A 19,597-nucleotide genomic window follows, 5' to 3' on the forward strand; every position below is an offset into this window, starting at 1 on the left:
GGGTCACTGCTTAATAGGTGATATATGGACCAAGAGCCAATGCTCTTGACAGTATTTTCAGTAAGTGGTAAGTGTGTGCTCCTAACACAATGATTCTTACCTATCTCTTGGGATTAAGTTTACTTTCTAGGCATGATCTATATTTTTCAGAATACCTCGAGTCAAAAATGTTTGGCTTTAAGATAATTAAAATGCCACTGGGTATTAAACTAGAGAACCAGTATGCCACTGTACCTGATACATCTAGGAGAGGAAACAAAACTGGCTATGAGGTAATTACTGGAGCTGGGTGATGGGTGTATGAGGATTTAGTACACTATTCTCTTACCTGTTTGAAATTGGTGGTGTGCTGGTAGTTGGCTCTCTGGGATGGAAAATGCCCTGATTTTCTGCATTTACCAATTTCCATGGTGTGAATACTCCTACCACGGCCAATTTAAGTTATCAACATGTCACTGAAGGCAGAGTTGGGAACAGATATGCAAAAATGGCTCCCAAGAAGTAGAAGCCAGCTTTCTGTAATAAACTTTTTAAAGTTAAAAAATATATTAAACCGAAGATTACGGAGTAAATTAACTTCATATCAATCCATTAATTTTACAATCGAAATACAAAGCCTGTGTTTACTATTGTGATAGCCTCTTATCTACCACGACCATCCCAGCCTAGATTGAGAAGCAGTTCAATATTAAGTGATACTGCACTTTAAGCTTCATCTTAGCTTTTACTGATACATATTTAAGAAGCATTTTTAAGTCTTCCCATATCTCCTCCAATAAATTATCTAAATAATCTCTGAGCAGTTAAAAATATCATTTCTTCTTATTGTCATTTTCCTAGCTGCTTGTAAGCTTACTAGTTTCAAGAGCCATACTGATGTGCTTTTTTGAACCAAATTTACCAATTTATTCATTCCACTAGCAAGAACGACACTCAACATAATTAAAAACACAGAGGGCTTCCCTGGTGGCGCAGTGGTTGGGAGTCCGCCTGCCGATGCAGGGGACAGGGGTTCGCGCCCCGGTCCGGGAGGATCCCACATGCCGCGGAGCGGCTGGGCCCGTGAGCCATGGCCGCTGAGCCTGAGCGTCCGGAGCCTGTGCTCCGCAACGGAAGAGGCCACAACAGTGAGAGGCCCGCGTACTGCAAAAAAAAAAAAAAAAAAAAAACGCAGAAACTTCGGTTGGTTTTTCTTAGACTTCTTTAAATCACTAAAGATTAATCCAAAATACTTATAGCACTAACTGGCTAAATACTGACAAAGTATTCTACTTCTGCCATACCCTATTATTAAATGACTAAACTACTGATATAAATTCAAACTTTATTCTTATTTGCTCACTGTGGGAAATATCTAAATCACAGAATTGAGGAAAATTAACCTTGTTTTATGTAAACTATAAAAGGCCAACCAAAGTCAAATCATGTTTCATAAGATGAACAATTTTAAATTAGAAGCCAATACATAATGTTTGTCTCCCAGAGAAACACTGGAAGTTTTAGTTACTTTGTCTTTTATTAACAATGTTTGGGCATACTAATTTTATCTTTTCTTAATGCTATTTTTAAAGCAAAAATGGAGGTAAGAAAATATCCTTTACTCTTGAAAATATTTTTAGCATGGTCTTACTAAAATTAAAAACAGCATTTAACAAAGTTAGCAGGCAAAAGTATTAAGAGCATGAACTGGAGTGTGTAGTCTGTCTGGGTTGAAACTGGCTCCATGATTTACTAGCTATGACTTTAGGCAAGTAACTTAAACTCTCTGAATTTCATTATCTCATTTGTGAAATAGCGCTAAATACTCTTAAGCTTCTTAGGGAATAATTAAGATTGACATTATGCATGTAAAGTACTTATACTGCCTAGCACACAGTAAGTGCCCAATGTAAGCATTAACATTATGATGGTATAGAAAATCAAATCCAGTATTTGCAAAATGTCTAAATGTCAAATATCAAAGAAGTCAAAATTCAATCTCACAAAAGTCTTGTTATATTTAGTCACTGAGTCTTTGGATAAAAAGTTTTGAAATTAAGAGATGAGAACCTAATTTGAAAAATACAATTTATATGAATCATCAGTAAATTCTTCCTAGAAACACAAACTATGTCCATTTATCAGATTCTTACCAGCATAAGCCTGAAAGTCCCCTTGTACCTATAATTACTTTTTTATTTTTTTGTCTTTAAGTATTTTGAGTAAATCTTATCAGTTTGGTTGATGAGATGTTGGAAGAAACCACAGAACTATACACAGCACTAATACACTATTATTACAGAATGTTTGGTCTCTCCTGTCATAAATATTACCTTATACAGCTGTTGGAAACCTTCACAAAAGAAGCTATAATATTTTTTTCTCTTTGTACAAATACAATTAGTTGGTTTATTCAGTTGCAATTTTTTTATTTTTATAAAATTTTGAAAGTTATGATCATCGAAGTTTTAAGAATTTCCTAAGCTTTTTACATAAGTAAATTTCAAGTTCACAGTCTGTCAATTTTGAACTATTTATGATTAAGGGGAGGCTTAACAGTAATATCTCAGACAAGGAAGAGGGCATTAATTCTGCAGGCAGTTAGCAATGAAAATGCTAACCCTGAACAGTCAGTCACTGACCATTTCCTTATACAGTTTGAGTAACAAGATGTAGACTACAGAATGGAAACAAAAGTGAATATAAAACTTATCTTCCCCAAATACAGTTCTACTATACAAGTCTTGACGTTTACCCATGACATCAACAAAAATTAATGCACTCAGGGAATTAGTTCTCTCCCCCACTGGTCAAAAAAAGGCATATATATTTTTAAGTTAGAAAAAGTGAACGGCAATTTGCAAGCAAAAGAAAACCAGATTCACATTCTATTTACATTTGTTCTATTCACAGGTCAAAATTAAAATGTTTCTTTTCATTAGTTAAAAGTAAACACTTAAAAAAATGCATTTTACTGCATCAATACTGTGGGGAGGTAATTCTGAATTTAGAAATGCTCTCTAGAGCAAAATTAACTTAACTTTGCGGGGGCCAACTGGCCTATCATTCAGATCTTTAATAGCAGCCATAGCTTCATTGTAGTTTATCATGGCAACAATGGCTTCCCCTGTAGGTAATCCTTGCTCGTTATACTGTATTGAAACTGAATCAGGTATGATTCTGTAACCATGGAAAAAGTCTAGAATTTCATTAACATTAGCTTTAAATGGAAGATTCATTATCTTAATGGGTGTTACTCTACCTGAATTACAATTTAATTTTGGATCAGGCATAAATCTCCCCTCAGGAAAACTTCCCATATTACGCTTTCCAAAATCAAACTTGCCACCTTCTGGGCGACCAAAATTCACAAAAGGGCGATGACTTCTAAAATCATCAGGGGGGCTCCTAAACTCCTCACCAGGAAGTCTAAAACTGTCAGTAAGTCTAGGGTCCTCCTCTGGAGCTTCCCTGAGGTCTTCCTCCGGGAGCCGCCTGAAGTCCTCATCGGAAGGGCTTCTAAAATCTTCCTCCTGGGGATTCCTGAAGTCCTCATCAGGAGGGTGCCTAAAGTCTTCATCTGGAGGACCCCTGAAATCTTCATCCAGTGAGTGCCTAAAATCTTCCTCTCGGGGGCGCCTGAAATGCTCCTGGGATGGCCGCCTGAAATGTTCCTGAGGCGGCCGTCTGAAATGCTCCTGGGGTGGCCGTCTGAAATGCTCTGGGGGCGGCCGCCGGAAATGCTCCTGAGGTGGCCGACGGAAGTGCTCCGGGGGCGGCCTCCGGAAATGCTCCGGGGGTGGCCGCCGGAAGTGTTCCGCAGGTGGCCGCCTGAAGTCCTTCTCAGGAGAACGCCGGAAATCCTCCTCAGGAGACCGCCTGAAGTCCTCCTCGTGGGGCCGCCTGAAGTCCTCCTCGGGAGGTCGCCGGAAGTCTTCCTCTGGAAGTCGCCTGAAATCCTCCTCAGGGGGCCGCCTGAAGTCTTCCTCAGGTGGCCGCCTCCATTCCCCCGGGGGAAGCCGTCTGAAGTCCTCCTCAGGAGGCCGTCTCCAATCCTCCTCAGGTGGCCTCCTGAAGTCTCCCTGGGGGGGCCGCCTCCAGTCCTCCTCAGGGGGTCTCCTGAAGTCTTCCTTGGGAGGCCGCCTGAAATCCTCCTCAGGTGGCCGCCTCCAGTCCTCCTCCCGAGAGTGCCTGAAATCCTCCTCCGGAGAGTGTCTGAAGTCCTCTTCCCAAGAGCGCCTGAAGTCCTCCTCAGGAGGCCGCCTGAAGTGTTCCTCCCGAAGGTGCCTGAAGTCTTCAGGGGAGTGCCTGAAATCCTCTGGGGAATGCCTAAAGTCTTCTGGAGGGCGCCTTTCAGGAGGTCGGAAATCCCCCTGGGGATGCTTGAAATTGTCCAGTTGCCTCAAGTCCTCCTGCTGATGCCTGAAGTTTTCAGAAGGGCCAACCGAGTATAATGGCAGATCATTTGAGTCAAATGAATGGGAATGATCATCTCTGTCACATGACTGTGAATGGTCATGCATTCTCTCACTGGACATTGAAGAAAAATTTACACCAAACTCCCGCATTTGTACCTCAGATATGAGCCTTAACAATACCTCTGTCCCCAAGAATCTTCGTCGGTTTAAACGTTCAGCTTTCATGGCCTGTTCTTCTGATCTGAATTTCACCAATGCTTCTCCTAGACCAACTCCTTTGTCATCATAAAGCAAGTAAATGTCATCCTCAGCAAGAGAAAAGTCTGCAAAGAACTTCTGCACTTCAACTTTTGTAACATCAAATGGAAAATTTCTTATATATATGCACAGTTTCTGGCCAGAATAGCCTTCTTGAGAGTATTTTTGTGAAACGTGTCCAAGCCTCTCTTTCTCTGTTGACGCTGGTCTTTTCTTTTCATAACAGTCAATGAACTTCAGCATCTGTTTTCTAGAAACTGGATCAATATGAACTGGACGATACTGTAAAACAGTCTTATGTAAACCCAGAGCAGTGTTATAGTCTTTCAGAGTCTTGAACATCACAAAGGCATATCTTGTTCTTCTTTCATCCTTATATAAAAACCTAATCTGTTCATTAGTCAGATCAGTATCTCTAAAGAAATTTCTTAAATCTCTTTTGTTAATACTTAGGGACAGATTTTTTAAGTGAACATAAAATCCAAGAGGAGAACGAGAACGTGTTCTTCTGGGAGATTTTGAATGAGATCGTTTCCAAAAATGTCTATCATTAATTCCTCTTGGTGGAGAATGTTCTTCAGTCCTCATAGAAATGTCACCCTCCTTAACTGCATTACCTCCAAACTCAATCCACTGTTGTTCCGAGCCTTGCATTACTTCAATAAATCTTGAACCCATAAAACTTCTATGACATTTAAGACCTCCTGAAGCATCGATACATGAAGCAAATTTTACTATGGCATCACCATTATTTCGGCCATCGTGATGCTTTAAGAAAATTACTCCATCCACACACAAACCAGAGAAAAAGACACGTACATCATCTTCGTTTACTAAGTAAGGCAAGCCTCGTAGAAACAAGTAAGGATTCTCTGCCTTCAACGGCCGTGTCTTTCTTGGCCTTAAATCACCTTGTCCTGTACCATTAGTATGAAACCCAGCATCTTGATTAATCGGAGAGCCATATCCAGAATTACTTGCTTCTTCTTTAATAGCCTCAACAAAATTAGATAAGCTGCCAACCCCTGGTGCCCCAGATCCTGGTCTCTCTCTTCCCATGCGATCAGTTCTTTTCATTTCTATAGTCTTCTGCATTTCTGCCTTACTACTAAGAAAAAGCTCTACAGATGAATCCTTGATAAACCCTCCTGAACGACTTATGGCACGTCTTGCATCTTCATCTGTTGCAAAGATAATAAAAGCCTCCCCAACTTCCCCTCCAATTATATGCACTCCTCCATCAGGAATAGTCAATCCCGTGAAGAAGTGACGAATATCCACAGGCCCCGCAATAAAAGGAAGCCCCAGTAAACGGATGACTACAGCCATGCTGAGCTCAAACCACAGCAATAATGACCTGCAGACAGAAAGGTACACATAATAGCAAGTCTTATTTTTGAAGTACCTAATCCCAAACTAAGCTTAATAGTTACTTGGTTCCTACCTTCTTCAGCATTTATAAATGAAAATAAGACATGAGTTCACAAAGATATTGACTGTATCTAATTCTTAAAAAGAAAAAAAGGAATAAACTTTCTCCCAACTAAACATACAAATAAATAAACCAGCTACTTTGAAGAAACATTTCCTATCACCTATCCTATACAGTATGAGCATCAAAAATATCACATCTTCTTTGTAAGTCTGCCAAGTGCTACTTCACAACAAGACCAAACTATTTTCAGACATATCTTCTACTGAAACATGGGAGAGAGAGCTTTGGTGATTAAAGAATTTTACCAACCACAACGAATTTTACATACTTAGAAAAGGCATCTATGGTCAGTATATAATCGCTGCTCATGATAATAAACTGCTTACCACTAGTGCACCACTGACCAGACATAAAGTACAGAAGCCATATGTACCTAGATGTACTATTCTACTTTGCATTTTTTTTGGTCAAGCTTCTGTGAAACGCCTTAAGCTCTGGATATCTTACCTTTTTTTTATTTCTTGGAGACCTGTTAATTCTGTAAAAGCAACTTAACTGTGGAAAGAAAATGAAATATAATTAATCCTTGGACCCTGCAATTGATCTTAAACAACGCCAGATTAGGATATTCACTTCAGAATTACCTAATAAAAGTGAAGCAATATAAGAAGCACAACTAAGGGCATTACGAAATGGTTATCTTTGTTCCAAGGGGAAATTAATCATCCTTCAGCAAAAAGAAGGTACAGATTCCAAGTAGACATCGGCAAATTATTTAGAAGCAAAAAACCTGAAAATTTAACAATCGGTCCTTGATTGGAAGTGACATGAGGAAAAAGGTGATGGACATGTTATATATTTTGATTGGAGTGTTGGTTATATGGTTGTATAAATTTATCAAGGCTAAATGAATTCTATCCTTAAGGTCTGTGCATTTCACTGTATATGAATTTTATATCCACTTTAAAAAAAAAAAAACTGTTCTACAAGTAAAATGACAATTTAACACCCCAAATTCCCAAAACACCTTCTATTCATTTCCACCCATGAAAAGACCAACATCTAATTCATTATGTCCAACTCTCCTGCAAATCTCCTCCCTTTCAAAACATAAGACCAAATCAAATTAATAAATGATACAGTGAACACTAATGTTTCAAATTCAAAAACCAATTTTTAAAGCAATAAATCCAAGACCAATGGCTACCATTTGGACACAATTTTACATTCTACATATACACCTCACATTTCTAAACATGGAACCAAATTTCCTGATTCCACTATAAATAAGACAAATAATAAAATATCCCTAAAATCTAAAATCTCAATTACTACTACTCTTATACTCAATTATTGCTACTCCTTATCTTAAACTCCTAAAAAACCAGTAAAATTCATCTTAAGCCAGAAAGAAAACATTCAGATAAACACAGAATCTTATGATGCTAATGTTTATTCCATTTCAAACAACTATCCTGCATTCTACCGAGGAAACCCAAATGAAAATGTAGAAAGGTAAAAATATAGTAAGAATATATTAGTTTGGGGCTTCCCTGGCGGCGCAGTGGTTGAGAGTCCGCCTGCCCATGCAGGGCACACGGGTTCGTGCCCCGGTGCGGGAGGATCCCACATGCCACGGAGCGGCTGGACCCGTGAGCCATGGCCGCTGAGCCTGCGCGTCCGGAGCCTGTGCTCCGCAACGGGAGAGGCCACAAGAGTGAGAGGACCCCGTACCGCAAAAAAAAAAGAATATATTAGTTTGGAATGTTTGGGGATATCAGTATTAACAACTGAAAAATCTGAATTTAATATTCCTTAAGGAAATTACATCTAATACTTTCAGATGTACCCAAACAAAGTAGTCTTAACCAAGTAAGTTTTTAAGACCGGCTAAATTAATGATTATAAGTTTATGTTTTTAGTGTGCAAATAAAGGTTGTTTTAATTCAGTACTTACACCTAAGTACCACTCATCCACAAAAGTGGTGTCTGAAAACATGTTCTTTGAGGTCTGCAAGGCTTATTTTCCTTTGAAAAATGTCCATAGATTACTTTTTAAACTACAAGCTAAACTAACAAGGATAGCAAGAAATTAACTGGCACATTTTACACATCTAAATTATCAGTGCCAAACTGATATTAAAAATATTAATGAGTTTTACTATAAAATATTTGCATGGTATGTGGGGGAGGGGCAGAGGACATATGGGAAATCTTTCTACCTTCCACTAAATATTACTGTGAAACTAAAAAACCGTTCTAAAAACTAGTCTATTAGAAAATATCTGCACTGTCTCCCCAACCCCACCCCCACCCACCCCCCGCCAAAAATCGTGTATAAGCTTAGTTTCTTCAACAAACCAACATCCACACGAACATTTTAACAAAAACTACAAATGGCTTCTGGAATAGTTGTCCACATTACTGTTCCAAGACTTCTTCCTATGCAAAATGACTTAGCTCCTTTTTCGCTTTTAAAATATTTTAGAAAGCAGTGTAATAAACATCATTTTGTCCCTCCTAAACTTTCTTAAAAATTCAAAAAGGAACAGAAATATATCTACAGAAAAAGCTGAGAACATTTCACGGAGTAATTAATGCCAAATACAAAAAATGCCTTATAGGGGCTTCCCTGGTGGCGCAGTGGTTGAGAGTCTGCCTGCCGATGCAGGGGACGCGGGTTCGTGCCCCGGTCCGGAAGGATCCCACATGCCTCGGAGCGGCTGGGCCCGTGAGCCATGGCCGCTGAGCCTGCGCGTCCGGAGCCTGTGCTCTGCAACGGGAGAGGCCACAACAATGAGAGGCCCACATACCACAAAAAAAAAAAAAAAAAAAAGGCTTATAATTTATCCTCCCTAATTTGTAAACAATATTCTAAGTAGTTCCACGAGTACAAATTCGTGAATTGCAATTCAAGTTGAATATATAAAATGTTTCTTCTAATTTGCCACAAATATAACTACTGCTTAAACTTTTCTGCCCTTGAGATAGAAAGGTAATGTACCATTTATCCCTCTAAAAAACACACCTAGGAGACCACCTATAAGAAACCAGCTCTGAAAACGAGCATCTTTCCTGTGGTTCCCATGTTATTTCCTTAAGCAAATTCCCCAGAAATTCTATTCTTAGAACATTACACAAAAAAGTAAAACACAAAAATACCCTAAAATACTCTACACTTAAAATTTTTCTACTTACGAATGCAACAAAAGTATTTTTGTGGCTGTGTTGGTTTAAAGACAGTGATCTGTTAGAACTTCTAACCTATGAAAAGAAGGAAGTGGGTCCTTAAGAGCTCATTTAAGGGCAAGTCGCTGAAATTAACAAGCTCATTTTAAATAATTTTGCTAATTTCATCCAACGATTCATCCCACTTAATCATCATTATCACCAAAAAAAACCCCACGAAATGTGCATCTTTTCATCAAGACTGAAAGGGAAAAGGGAGGAAGGCTAAATTTAAATGGTATTATTTCAGATCCATTTATTTTAACTAGAGAATAGCAAGTCATTTTCCAGACATGGTGAGGGGGAGAACACTGCCACTATTTCTTAAAACCTAAAGTTAGGATGAAGCACATTTGAAGCACAAACGCAAGAGTTTCCCCTGCAGAAAATAATCTACCCCAGTCCACAATGATTCTTTATGACGATCTGCCTTTTATCCTTTTATAATGTAGATGGTTAAAATAAAAAACTAAAGGCATGACGACACAGAGCCAAGTCCCCAGTAGGAACCGTAAATGAAGATGAATCCACACGGCACAGGAATTCCCATAACATCCATCATCCTCAAACGGATCATCCGAAGGCATTGCTTCTATAGCCCAAAGCCTTTGTCCATACTCCCAGGGGTCAGAGCTTCCTTCTTTCGCACCAGGCCAAAGTTGCTACGTGGGATCCGATGCTGTAGCCAGACCTTCAGCCAAAAATCAGCCTTCATATTAACCTGGACCGCCCAACCTCCGTGCCTTTCCGTTACACCGTCCCAAGGGCAAACACATTCCGCCCTAACTCGCCAAAGCGTGAACTGTCCCCAAATCTAACTGAAACACTTTAGCTCCCCTCAAGCCTAATGAGCCAGGCCTTCAGCGCTTTTCTGCCACCGCTGACTACGATGACATAGCAAAGAAAAAAAATACCTATGCAATCCTTCGAGATCTTCACTCTCAAGCAGACTGGCAAGTGCACACACACCACCACATGGACGGGGGAGTCGGTATTTAGCAAGGAAAGAGGGTGCCCTAACGACAGAAGCTACGCTAGTTCCTTGCGCGGCCCCGCCTTTCCCTGTGCTTCCGTCCCGGCCGCCAACCCCTCCCAGCCCCCGGCGCCCCAGGGGTAACTGCTTCGCACTTGGCAATAAACACACACCGCTGCTGCCGAGTCGGAACCACAAGGCTGGGGGCGGGGTGCACTCCTCGTCGCAGCAGCTTCCCCAAAACAGGCAGACCCCTGAGTGAGCCTAGAAGAAGATGGCGCCCACTCTCCCCTCTGCTCCGGACAAACGGACGCACAGTTTGTCTGCCCATGCGCTCTCCAGGCGCAACCCACCACCCCGGCGCCCCGGCCACGTTTGCGCACGCGCCCAGACGCTCACCTACTTCCCGTCGTCCAGGGAAGGGAGGTGGCTCCCGCAAGCGCGCTCGCTCGCCTTGGAGTTGCTGAGCTCCTGCGCATGCTCGGATTCCAACCAAGCCGGGAACCTGAACAAGGAACAGGAGAGAGCTTCTGAGACAAAGTTCGGGGTTAACCCGTTGCTGCGGTGAGAGGCTTCAGTAAATAACAGCTGAAGTACACTGGACAAACGTTCGTGATTCCCAGGAGTTAAGAAAAGAGACGCAAAAGCGGAGAAAATTTTACGATTTCATCTTTTCAGCGCTGCAGTTATGTGTTCTAAGCATCTAACGAAAGCCTCTTTGTAAATACTTTTAAAAGACCAGAAAAATGTTAGTGTTGCTGCCTTAGATGTTACAGGTACAATGCCAACACCCAAGGGGCTTAATAAGTGCATGCATATTCAACTTTAGAGACATTTATGAAGTCTGTTAATGTCTTTATACAGTTCTTCCTACCTTTGGGTTTTTGGAAACAGAACACATAAAGCCAATTTTGCAAATTGGGAAGCGAAAAGCACAGTTACAGGCAAGTTCTGTGGTGCCTGCTTTGTAAGAACTGGTGAACAACCTTGTGTTTTATTTTATTATTTGCAAGTAACAAAGCAGCCCACCACATTTTATAATTACAGGATACATTTATGGGTGGATTCAAAGCTCACTAAGAAGCTATTACTTTAAAGCATTGTTACATATGAGAGAAAAAATGAGTTTTCAATATCTCTCTCACTGCAAAATACCCATTCTCTTTGAGAAAGAAAAGGTAGTTTAACAAGTGAATAAAAGATAGTTCTCTGAGTGAGCTTAGCCTCTCTATGCCTCAGTTTCCTCATCTGTAAAATGGGGATAATATTAGAACCTGCCTCTTAAGGTTGCCAGAAATGTTGAATGAGCAAATATATGTAAATATCTGAGACTACATAAGTATTAGTGACTTGTTTCAAATGTCAAGGTGACCCCATAGACAAGCAGAAGGTGTCACCTCAGGGAGCTAGGCTCAATGACTAGGCAGCATTTACCTTGATTATTTCCAAAACTCCAGGGTTTGGACCTAGCCTAGCAAGCTCAAGAACCTGAACTTAAAAACTAACATCTACTGAGAGTTTATTATGTGCCAGCCCCTGTGTATTATCTCGTTTTATTCTTACAACTACTTTTAGAGGTAGGTACTATTATTTTTCCTATTTTACAAATAAGAGAAACTAAGGCATAAAGGATTGCGTAGCTTGCCCCAGGTTACAGAGATAGTATTAACCAGGAATTGAACCCTAGTGGTTTGCTTCCAGAGAACACTGCTCTGAATTATACAGGGAGAGTATGCTATCTTCTGAGGCAGACTCCATGTAAACAAGCACACAGAAACAATGCTCCAAAATGTCAATATTGTCAATATTAATTCACAAGAAGAAACACTAGTAAAGTGAAACTGAGATCAACTCAGGCTGACCAGCACTTTACTGGCTGTAAACACTCTGTATGAAGTCAAATGATGAGAGGATTGTTTGCTAAGCATGAAAATAGAGCATGAGTTATCTAATGTCAAAAACTGTTTTTCAGTTAAGGGTACCTAAGAAACCCATCTAACCCATCTTAACAAAAATACAGCTGTCATTTAATGAGCACTTACTATAAGCCTCATCTGAACAAGTGTGCTTAGATCAGACTCCTTCCCTTGGAAAGGCTTAGACAGATATTGCCAGTTGCCCTTGTTTTTCGAAGATGACCATCCCCCTTCTATTCACAGATTTTCTCCAAACAGAACAATATAGTGAATGGCTGTTTTTTTCTTGTCTGCCTTCTGCCTTTCTCTGATGACTACACCATTACAATCAAAAGAAGAAAATTCCAGTCCAGGTAATTGAGTTTACCTATATGGTATTCTGGCTATTGAACAGTTTCTTGAGCCTTTAGTGTGTCAACATGAAAACGTAATCATTTTAGAAAACAGAAAGAAAGTTTCTGGAACAGCAAAACAGAAGACTGTACCCTGAAACATGGTAACCACACGGAGCCATCACCATTCTTTGGCTCTGCCTGGGCAATTAGTCAACTTTACTAGGCATGTTACCATGACTACAGCACTACTTACCTTCCTGCATGATTTTGCTATCAGACAGTTTTCAGCTGTCCTTCCTAGGTCTTCAACATCTACAAGAACAGCCTTTCATCACTTGGTCTCAGAGTTCCTCCATCTTCTAAACTCCAAGGACCCTCTTGCAAACCCTGACTTCCACTCAATTCAACTGGGATTTATTGAGCATGGACTGTGTGTCCAGAACCTTGCTAAGGCTCCTGACAGACAAAGCTGAAGAAATCACGGTCCTCTTTCCTCAAGAAGCTCATACTGTAGCAGAAGAGACAAGCCCACATGTGCAGCCAGTCATCACATACAGGAGGACATGTAGAGCATAGGGATTAAGACCGTGGGCTCTTGGATCAGCCAGATTCAAGTATAAATCCCAGCTCTTCCACTTCGTGACTATGGACAAATTCCTTATCCTTAAACTTCTCCATTTGTAGAGGAAGTTAACAGTACCCACCATGCAGGGCCATTATGAGGACTAAGTGAAATAATGCTTGTAAAGCATTTACAACAGTCCCTAAGACACAGTAAACTCCATTACAGTTGTCCCTCGGTATCCTCAGGGGATTAGTTCCAGGACCCCTTCAGATACCAAAATACAAGGATATTCAAGTCCCTTATATAAAATGTCATAGTCTTTGCATATAACCTATGCACATGCTTCTGTATATTTTAAATCATCTCTAGATTACTTATAATACCTAGTACAGTATTAATGCTATGTAAATAGTTGCCAGTATGTGGCAAATTAAAGTTTTGCTTTTTGGAAATTTCTGGAATTTTTTCCCAAATATTTTCAAACTGCAGTTGGTTGAATCCATAAATGTGAAACCCATGGATATGAAGAGCCAACTGTATAACTTAGAAATCAAGAAGGTAGGCTCAGAAATCAGAATACCATAGTTCCAAGCCCAACTCTGCCACTTGCTAGCTGTATCATTTTAGTTGCTGAACTTCAGTTTCTTCACCCATCAAATGAAGATGACAATAGTAGAGTTGTTGTGTAGATAAAATGGTCTTATATATATAAGCATTAAAGAGCCACAGTAAAGCACCAGGAAAAGCATATAACATGAAAATCTTACATGTCTCTCTGGTGGCCTGTATGCTCCTTTCCAGTTTGTCCCCTGCAGTGGTTCTCAGGGGCTCACCTACAAAACCTCCAGGAATCACCGGAGCACTGTATGGATACTACTAATTAAATAAAGGAAGTTGCTCAGTTGTGTGTAACAGAAGTCAGATCCAAAAGACTTAACAGAATCAACAAATGAATGATGTGTGGTCAATTAGAATTGAACAGGACCCCAGCATTCTAACTTGGATAACTTCTTGCCTGATGTAAATAAGAGTCTTGTCTCCGTGGTAGAAATATGGAGGAGACTGAGATCCTGAATAGTCTATGGATGCTATAGTTAACAAAAAGGAGACGTGCAGGAAGGGTACTGGATAAAATCTCTGGGTTTCAGTGATGAAGCTATGACCCCCAAATCTCACTGTAGAACCTATTTCTAGTGAACAGGCAGGACCATGTGTGAAACTGGATGTCTCCTTCTGCTTAGGCTTCCTTCCCCTGTGTTCCATCCAGTCCCAGGAACATAAAACAAAAGGAAGAAGCAAGAGGAAGACCTAAGAATCTACAGAGAAATTCTGAAGAGAGAACAAAAGGAGAAAACGAAAAAATAAAAGAGAGAGAGAGAGAATCCAGAAGACCTTGCATTGGAAAAGGCAGTCTCATGGAGCCCCCACTCAGCTGCATAAGAATGGACCTTGGGTCTGGAACACTTCCTTACCAAGGGTTAAGGAGCCCACACAGACCATGCCTGGTTTATTACGTTGTGTGGGAATATGTTTCCTTGTTTCAATCTCAATGAGTACTCTTTTGTCTCTGCTTAAAGCATGTGCCTCATATGGTACCTGACCAACCCTACTGTTATGACTGTCCTCTAAGGCGAGGGAACAGGGTTCCTTTCACTGCAGCATGAATGGGTGCAGCGCCTAGGCTAATTACCCTGTGTCAGCAGCAGGGAGAGACCCGCTAGCTATGGGGTGCCGATGCCCATTATTGAAGCTGAGCTTGCTGTGCCTCTTCTCTATGTAAGTTAAGTGCTGTCCCATCCAGGGCTGGACTGCATTGTTTTTTGTTTTTTGTTTTTTTTGAAACTCCAATCAATACCAAGATGCAATGGGCAGACGTGTTTGGAGTTTTCCTCAGGATTGATAATTAGTGCATTGTACTCTGCCTGACACCATGCCATGTGGACACCAAAAAATTCTGTCCATAAGGACTATGGCCAGAGGCCTCGTGGTCTAGGTCTAACCCACATTGGTCCTCTGCTCCCTTCCCAGGGATGAAACGAGGGAAGAGAGCATTGAGCTCCCCTTAGAGTTCGGAAGATGACAATAAACTAGAGAATGAGGGAATGAAGCAAGTTTTGATCTTTTCCATTTCAACAAATGTGTATTAAATGCTTATAATGTATTACACACAACTCCAGGAGACAATGGTGAACAAAAATGGACATGGTATTTATTCTCGTGAAGACTATAGTTCAGGAGAAGAGAGAAAACTAGTGAAAGAATTATTAAACTAAATGTAAATTTACAACAGGGATAAGAGCTGTAAAAGGGAAATACATGTTCCTCTGAGAGTATTTCATAGGAGGGCCTGGCCTGCTCATGGAAGTCAGGAAGAGAAGTGACAGATGAGCTGGAAGGAAAGGAAGAATTAACAAGGTAAAGGGAAATTGCTGGGAAGGGGAAGGGAGGAGAGGTGGTGCAGGCAGAGAAGTGCACAGGCTCAGTGGCAATCAGAGAACTGAAAGAAGACCAGTGTGGGCAGAGTGCACAGGACAATGAAAGGCTGCAGGAAGAAGTCAGACCCTGCTGGGGGTTACGGTTCACGTTAAAGACTTTGAGCTCTCCAGTGGAAAACCAATGAACTATTTTCAACAGAGAGGTGACATACTAGACTTGCATTTCAAAAGATTACTCCAGCTGAGGTCTGGAGAATGGATTAGACTGTGGCAAGAGTATGCACATGAAGACAGGTCAACAGGTTATTTTGACTTCCAGTTTAAGGTGACAGTTTGAACTGTAGTTATTTTCACTCCTTTCAGAAATCCAAATAAAATATCAAAAAGGGAACTTTCAAAGGATTTCTGACAAGAATGAAGATGATAGGGTAGGAGACAACAGCAATAAAACTTTGCAAGCAGGAATGAGATGGATAGGTGATCGTTTCTTTTGTGAATCCAAGAGGATTCTGAACTGACAGTGGAAAAAGCTAAGAAGCAACCTTATATGCACCAAATAAGTCCTCAAAGGCTTAAGAGGCCTCAATATCTTCTGCTGCAGAAGGAAGTGAAAACAGAGTTGATTGAACATCAATTTACAAAGCACTGAAGACATGCACTTAAGGCTCTTTCCTTCCAGTACAAGAAACCTGTCTCTCCCCCACTATAGCAGAAGATTGAAGGTTTATTCTCTGGAGAGAGTTCCACGTAGGGACAATGGATACAGATGAGATCAGAGGCTCTATGTTGAAAAGAAGGGCATCATGTGAATGATGAAATTGAATGATGAAACTCACACTCTTTTCCCCACTAAAACTGGTAACCAAGCTTAAATCCTTCAGGGAGAAGATTATTTCTGGGGAATTCGATCAGCACAACAGGGGGGAAACTACTAAGTGTGGGGGAAGACTAAAGACATTTTCAGATATCCAAGGTCTCTAAAATTTCCATCTTATGACCCCTCTCAGGAAGCTGCTGAAGTATGTGCTCAGCCCAAAGAAAGAAGTAAACCAGGAAATAAGAGGATATACAATCCACTAAGCCTGAGATCTCTCTTTTCCTCTTCCAGCTTAATAGAGTGCATATTCTCTTCAATCTTGGTTTACTCCCTTGAGGAGAGATCATATAATATAGTGGTTAAGAGCATGGATGCCTGAGGCAACAAAAACAAAAATAAACCAGTGGGACTACATCAAACTAAGAAGTCTTATGCACAGCAAAGGAAACCATCAATAAAATAAAATGGCAACCTACCAAATAGGAGAAAATATTTGCAAATCATATATCTAACAAGAGTAACTATCTGAAATATATAAATCACTCATACAATTCAGTAGCAAAAGCCCCAAAAAATCCAATTTTAAAAGGGGCATAAGATCTGAATAGACATTTATCCAAAGAAGACATACAGATGGCCAACAGGCATGTGAAATGGAACTAAACATCACTAACCACTCAGGAAATCCAAATCAAAACCACAATGGGATAACACCTCACACCTGTTAGAATGGTTATTATCAAACAGACAAGAAATAAGTATTGGCCAGTATATAGAGAAAAGGGAAGCCTTGTGCACTCTTGGTGGAAATGTAAATTGGTGAGCCATTATGGAAAACAGTATGAAGGTTCCTAAAAAATTAAAAATAGAACTATCATATGATCTAGCAATTCCACTTCTGGGTTTTATCTGAAGAAAATGAAAATACTAACTCAAAAAGATATATGCACCCCCATGCTCACTGTAGCATTATTTATAATAGCCAAGGTATGAAAACAACCTGAGCATTCATCAATGGATGAATGGATAAAGAAATTGTGATATACACACACACACACACACACACACACACAGTGGAATATTATTCAGCCACAAAAAATAATGAAATCTTGCCATTTGCAATAACATGGGTGGAACTTGAGGGCGTTATAGTAAGTGATAAGTCAGACAGCGAAAGACAAATACCATATGATCATATGATCTCACTTATGTGTGGAATCTTTAAAAAAAAAAAAAAAAGCCAAACTCATAGATACAGAGAACAGATTGGTGGTTGCCAGAGGCAGGGGGTGAGCAAAATGGGTGGAGGGTGTCAAAAGGTACAAACTTCCAGTTATAAAATAAATAAGTCATGGGGATGTCATGTACAGCATTGTGAATATAGTTAATAATACTATATTGTATATTTGAAAGTTGCTAAGAGAGCAGATCTTAAAAGTTCTCATCACAAGAAAAAGAATTTTTAACTATGTGTGGTGACAGATGTTAACCAGACTTATTGAGGTGATCATTTTGCAATATATACAAATATTGAATCATTATGTTGTACACCTGAAACTAATGTTACATGTCGGTTGTGCCTCAATAAAAATAAATAAATAAAATAAAATATTTTCCAAAAAAAAATAAGAAGAGAAAAGGAACACAGATGCCTGGATCCTAATACAAGTTCTTATTGGCTCTCTCTCTTCCTAAATTTCCTCATCTATAAATGGGGGATAACAGTATCTACTTCAAAGGGCCACTGTACAGATTAAAACCACTTGGAGGATAACCTGGCCCATAGTAAATGTGTTAAATATATTGAAAGGAGATTCATAGTTCTGAGGAAGAATTGAGGATTTTTTTAAATGATAGCATATGATAACTAAAGAAGCAAAGAAGACACTCAAATAAGAGAAAGATAAAAATTGTGGTACAGTACATGACTCAAATGTGAACAGCATTTAAGTAGTCATAGTAATGTAAAAGTGATTACTACTCTAACTGAAAATTTAAAATAAATATATTAAAAAGATGGAGAAGTTCAGAAAATGTGATAAAAAGCAAATCTTCGTCTTCCATAGCAGGCAGACAACTGATAATGCCAACAGCTGAAAAATTAAGTTTAAAACAGGCCATTGCAGTAATTAAGGAGTGGGGGAGAGTTGTATTTAGGGTGGCAGTGATGGCAGAGATTAAGAAAAGTAAAAGAATTCAAGGGATATTTGGGCAATAAAGTCAAGAGATATTTAAAAGATAAAAATCAAGAAGTCTTGCTAATGGACTGAAATGGGAAGTTGAAGGGAAGGAAAGCATTAAAAGTTACTCCTAGAGTTTTGGCCTTTATTACAGTTTGGATGATGTTGCCATTAACTGAGATAGAGGACATTAGAAGAGAGCAAGTTTGGGGGTGGGAGAAGGGACGGAGATCATGAGCTGTTTTTGGACACCTGGATTTAAAGATACTCCATTCCACCCAAATGGAGTTTTTCAAGAAAACAGTGGAAATACTGATTCAGAGCTCAGAAAAATTATTTGGCCTGGATATACATATATATATGAGTCATCTACAAAAAGTGGTCATTGAAGTCATGGACGTGACTTTCCCCAGGAGGAAAACCAAAGAATGAGAAGAGTCAAAAGTCTAGGAGTGAGTCCTCAGGGATTCCACATTTAATAGCCAAGTAAAGGAGTCTGGGCCTACAAAGGGCAGAGAGCAGGAATAACCAGAAAGTTTATTCTAGGAATAACCTGGAGGAAAACCAGGAGAGTGTTCCATCATGGAGGCCAAGTTCAGTTTGGAACATAATGAATACAAAGCAGCAGTTGTTTATATCTAGTTGTTTTTATCTAAGAATCTGGAGATTGGGAAAGAGTGCAAGACTCACCACACAAAAGGCCCCAATTGTAGGATTTTGACCTAATTCCCCTTTTGACCACAACCTCCATTTCTGCACTTTGCATTTAGCCTTCATGTTCTTTGTAGTATTTTAGTTCATTAATCCCCTCATGGACTCACTTACCTTTCCCTTTTATTTGTTAATGCCCAGGAAAGCACATCCAGGGACTCAAGAGCACCAGTAAAGAATCAGGGTTAGGGCTTCCCTGGTGGCGCAGTGGTTGAGAGTCCGCCTGCCGATGCAGAAGATGCGGGTTCGTGCCCCGGTCCGGAAAGATCTCATGTGCCACGGAGTGGCTGGGCCCGTGAGCCATGGCCGCTGAGCCTGCGCGTCCGGAGCCTGTGCTCTGCAATGGG

The 19,597-nt window shown here is 40.2% G+C and overlaps 1 protein-coding gene across 2 annotated transcripts; it reads right to left on the reverse strand.

The window, feature by feature from the left end:
* Positions 1-1,176: 1,176 nt before the first annotated feature.
* Positions 1,177-10,548, reverse strand: RBM12B (RNA binding motif protein 12B). Of its 2 annotated transcripts, none has more exons than XM_030862879.3 (3): positions 10,465-10,548; positions 6,598-6,645; positions 1,177-6,012 (listed from the first exon to the last, which is right to left on the reverse strand). In XM_030862879.3, the coding sequence occupies exon 3, from the start codon at positions 5,982-5,984 to the stop codon at positions 3,000-3,002; it is 2,985 nt and encodes a 994-aa protein (XP_030718739.1). In that variant the 5' UTR covers positions 5,985-6,012; positions 6,598-6,645; positions 10,465-10,548; the 3' UTR covers positions 1,177-2,999. The 2 variants fall into 2 exon arrangements, with proteins under 2 accessions (XP_030718739.1, XP_030718740.1); XM_030862880.2 differs by lacking the exon at positions 10,465-10,548 and adding an exon at positions 10,233-10,433.
* Positions 10,549-19,597: the final 9,049 nt, after the last annotated feature.

The sequence above is a fragment of the Globicephala melas genome, chromosome 17 (assembly GCF_963455315.2).
Source record: "Globicephala melas chromosome 17, mGloMel1.2, whole genome shotgun sequence".
In the NCBI taxonomy this organism is placed as follows: Eukaryota; Metazoa; Chordata; class Mammalia; order Artiodactyla; family Delphinidae; genus Globicephala; species Globicephala melas.

What these genes read in the sequence shown, in the direction of transcription:
- RBM12B (XM_030862879.3), bottom strand. Translation starts at nt 5,984, where the DNA reads ATGGCTGTAGTCATCCGTTTACTGGGGCTTCCTTTTATTGCGGGGCCT.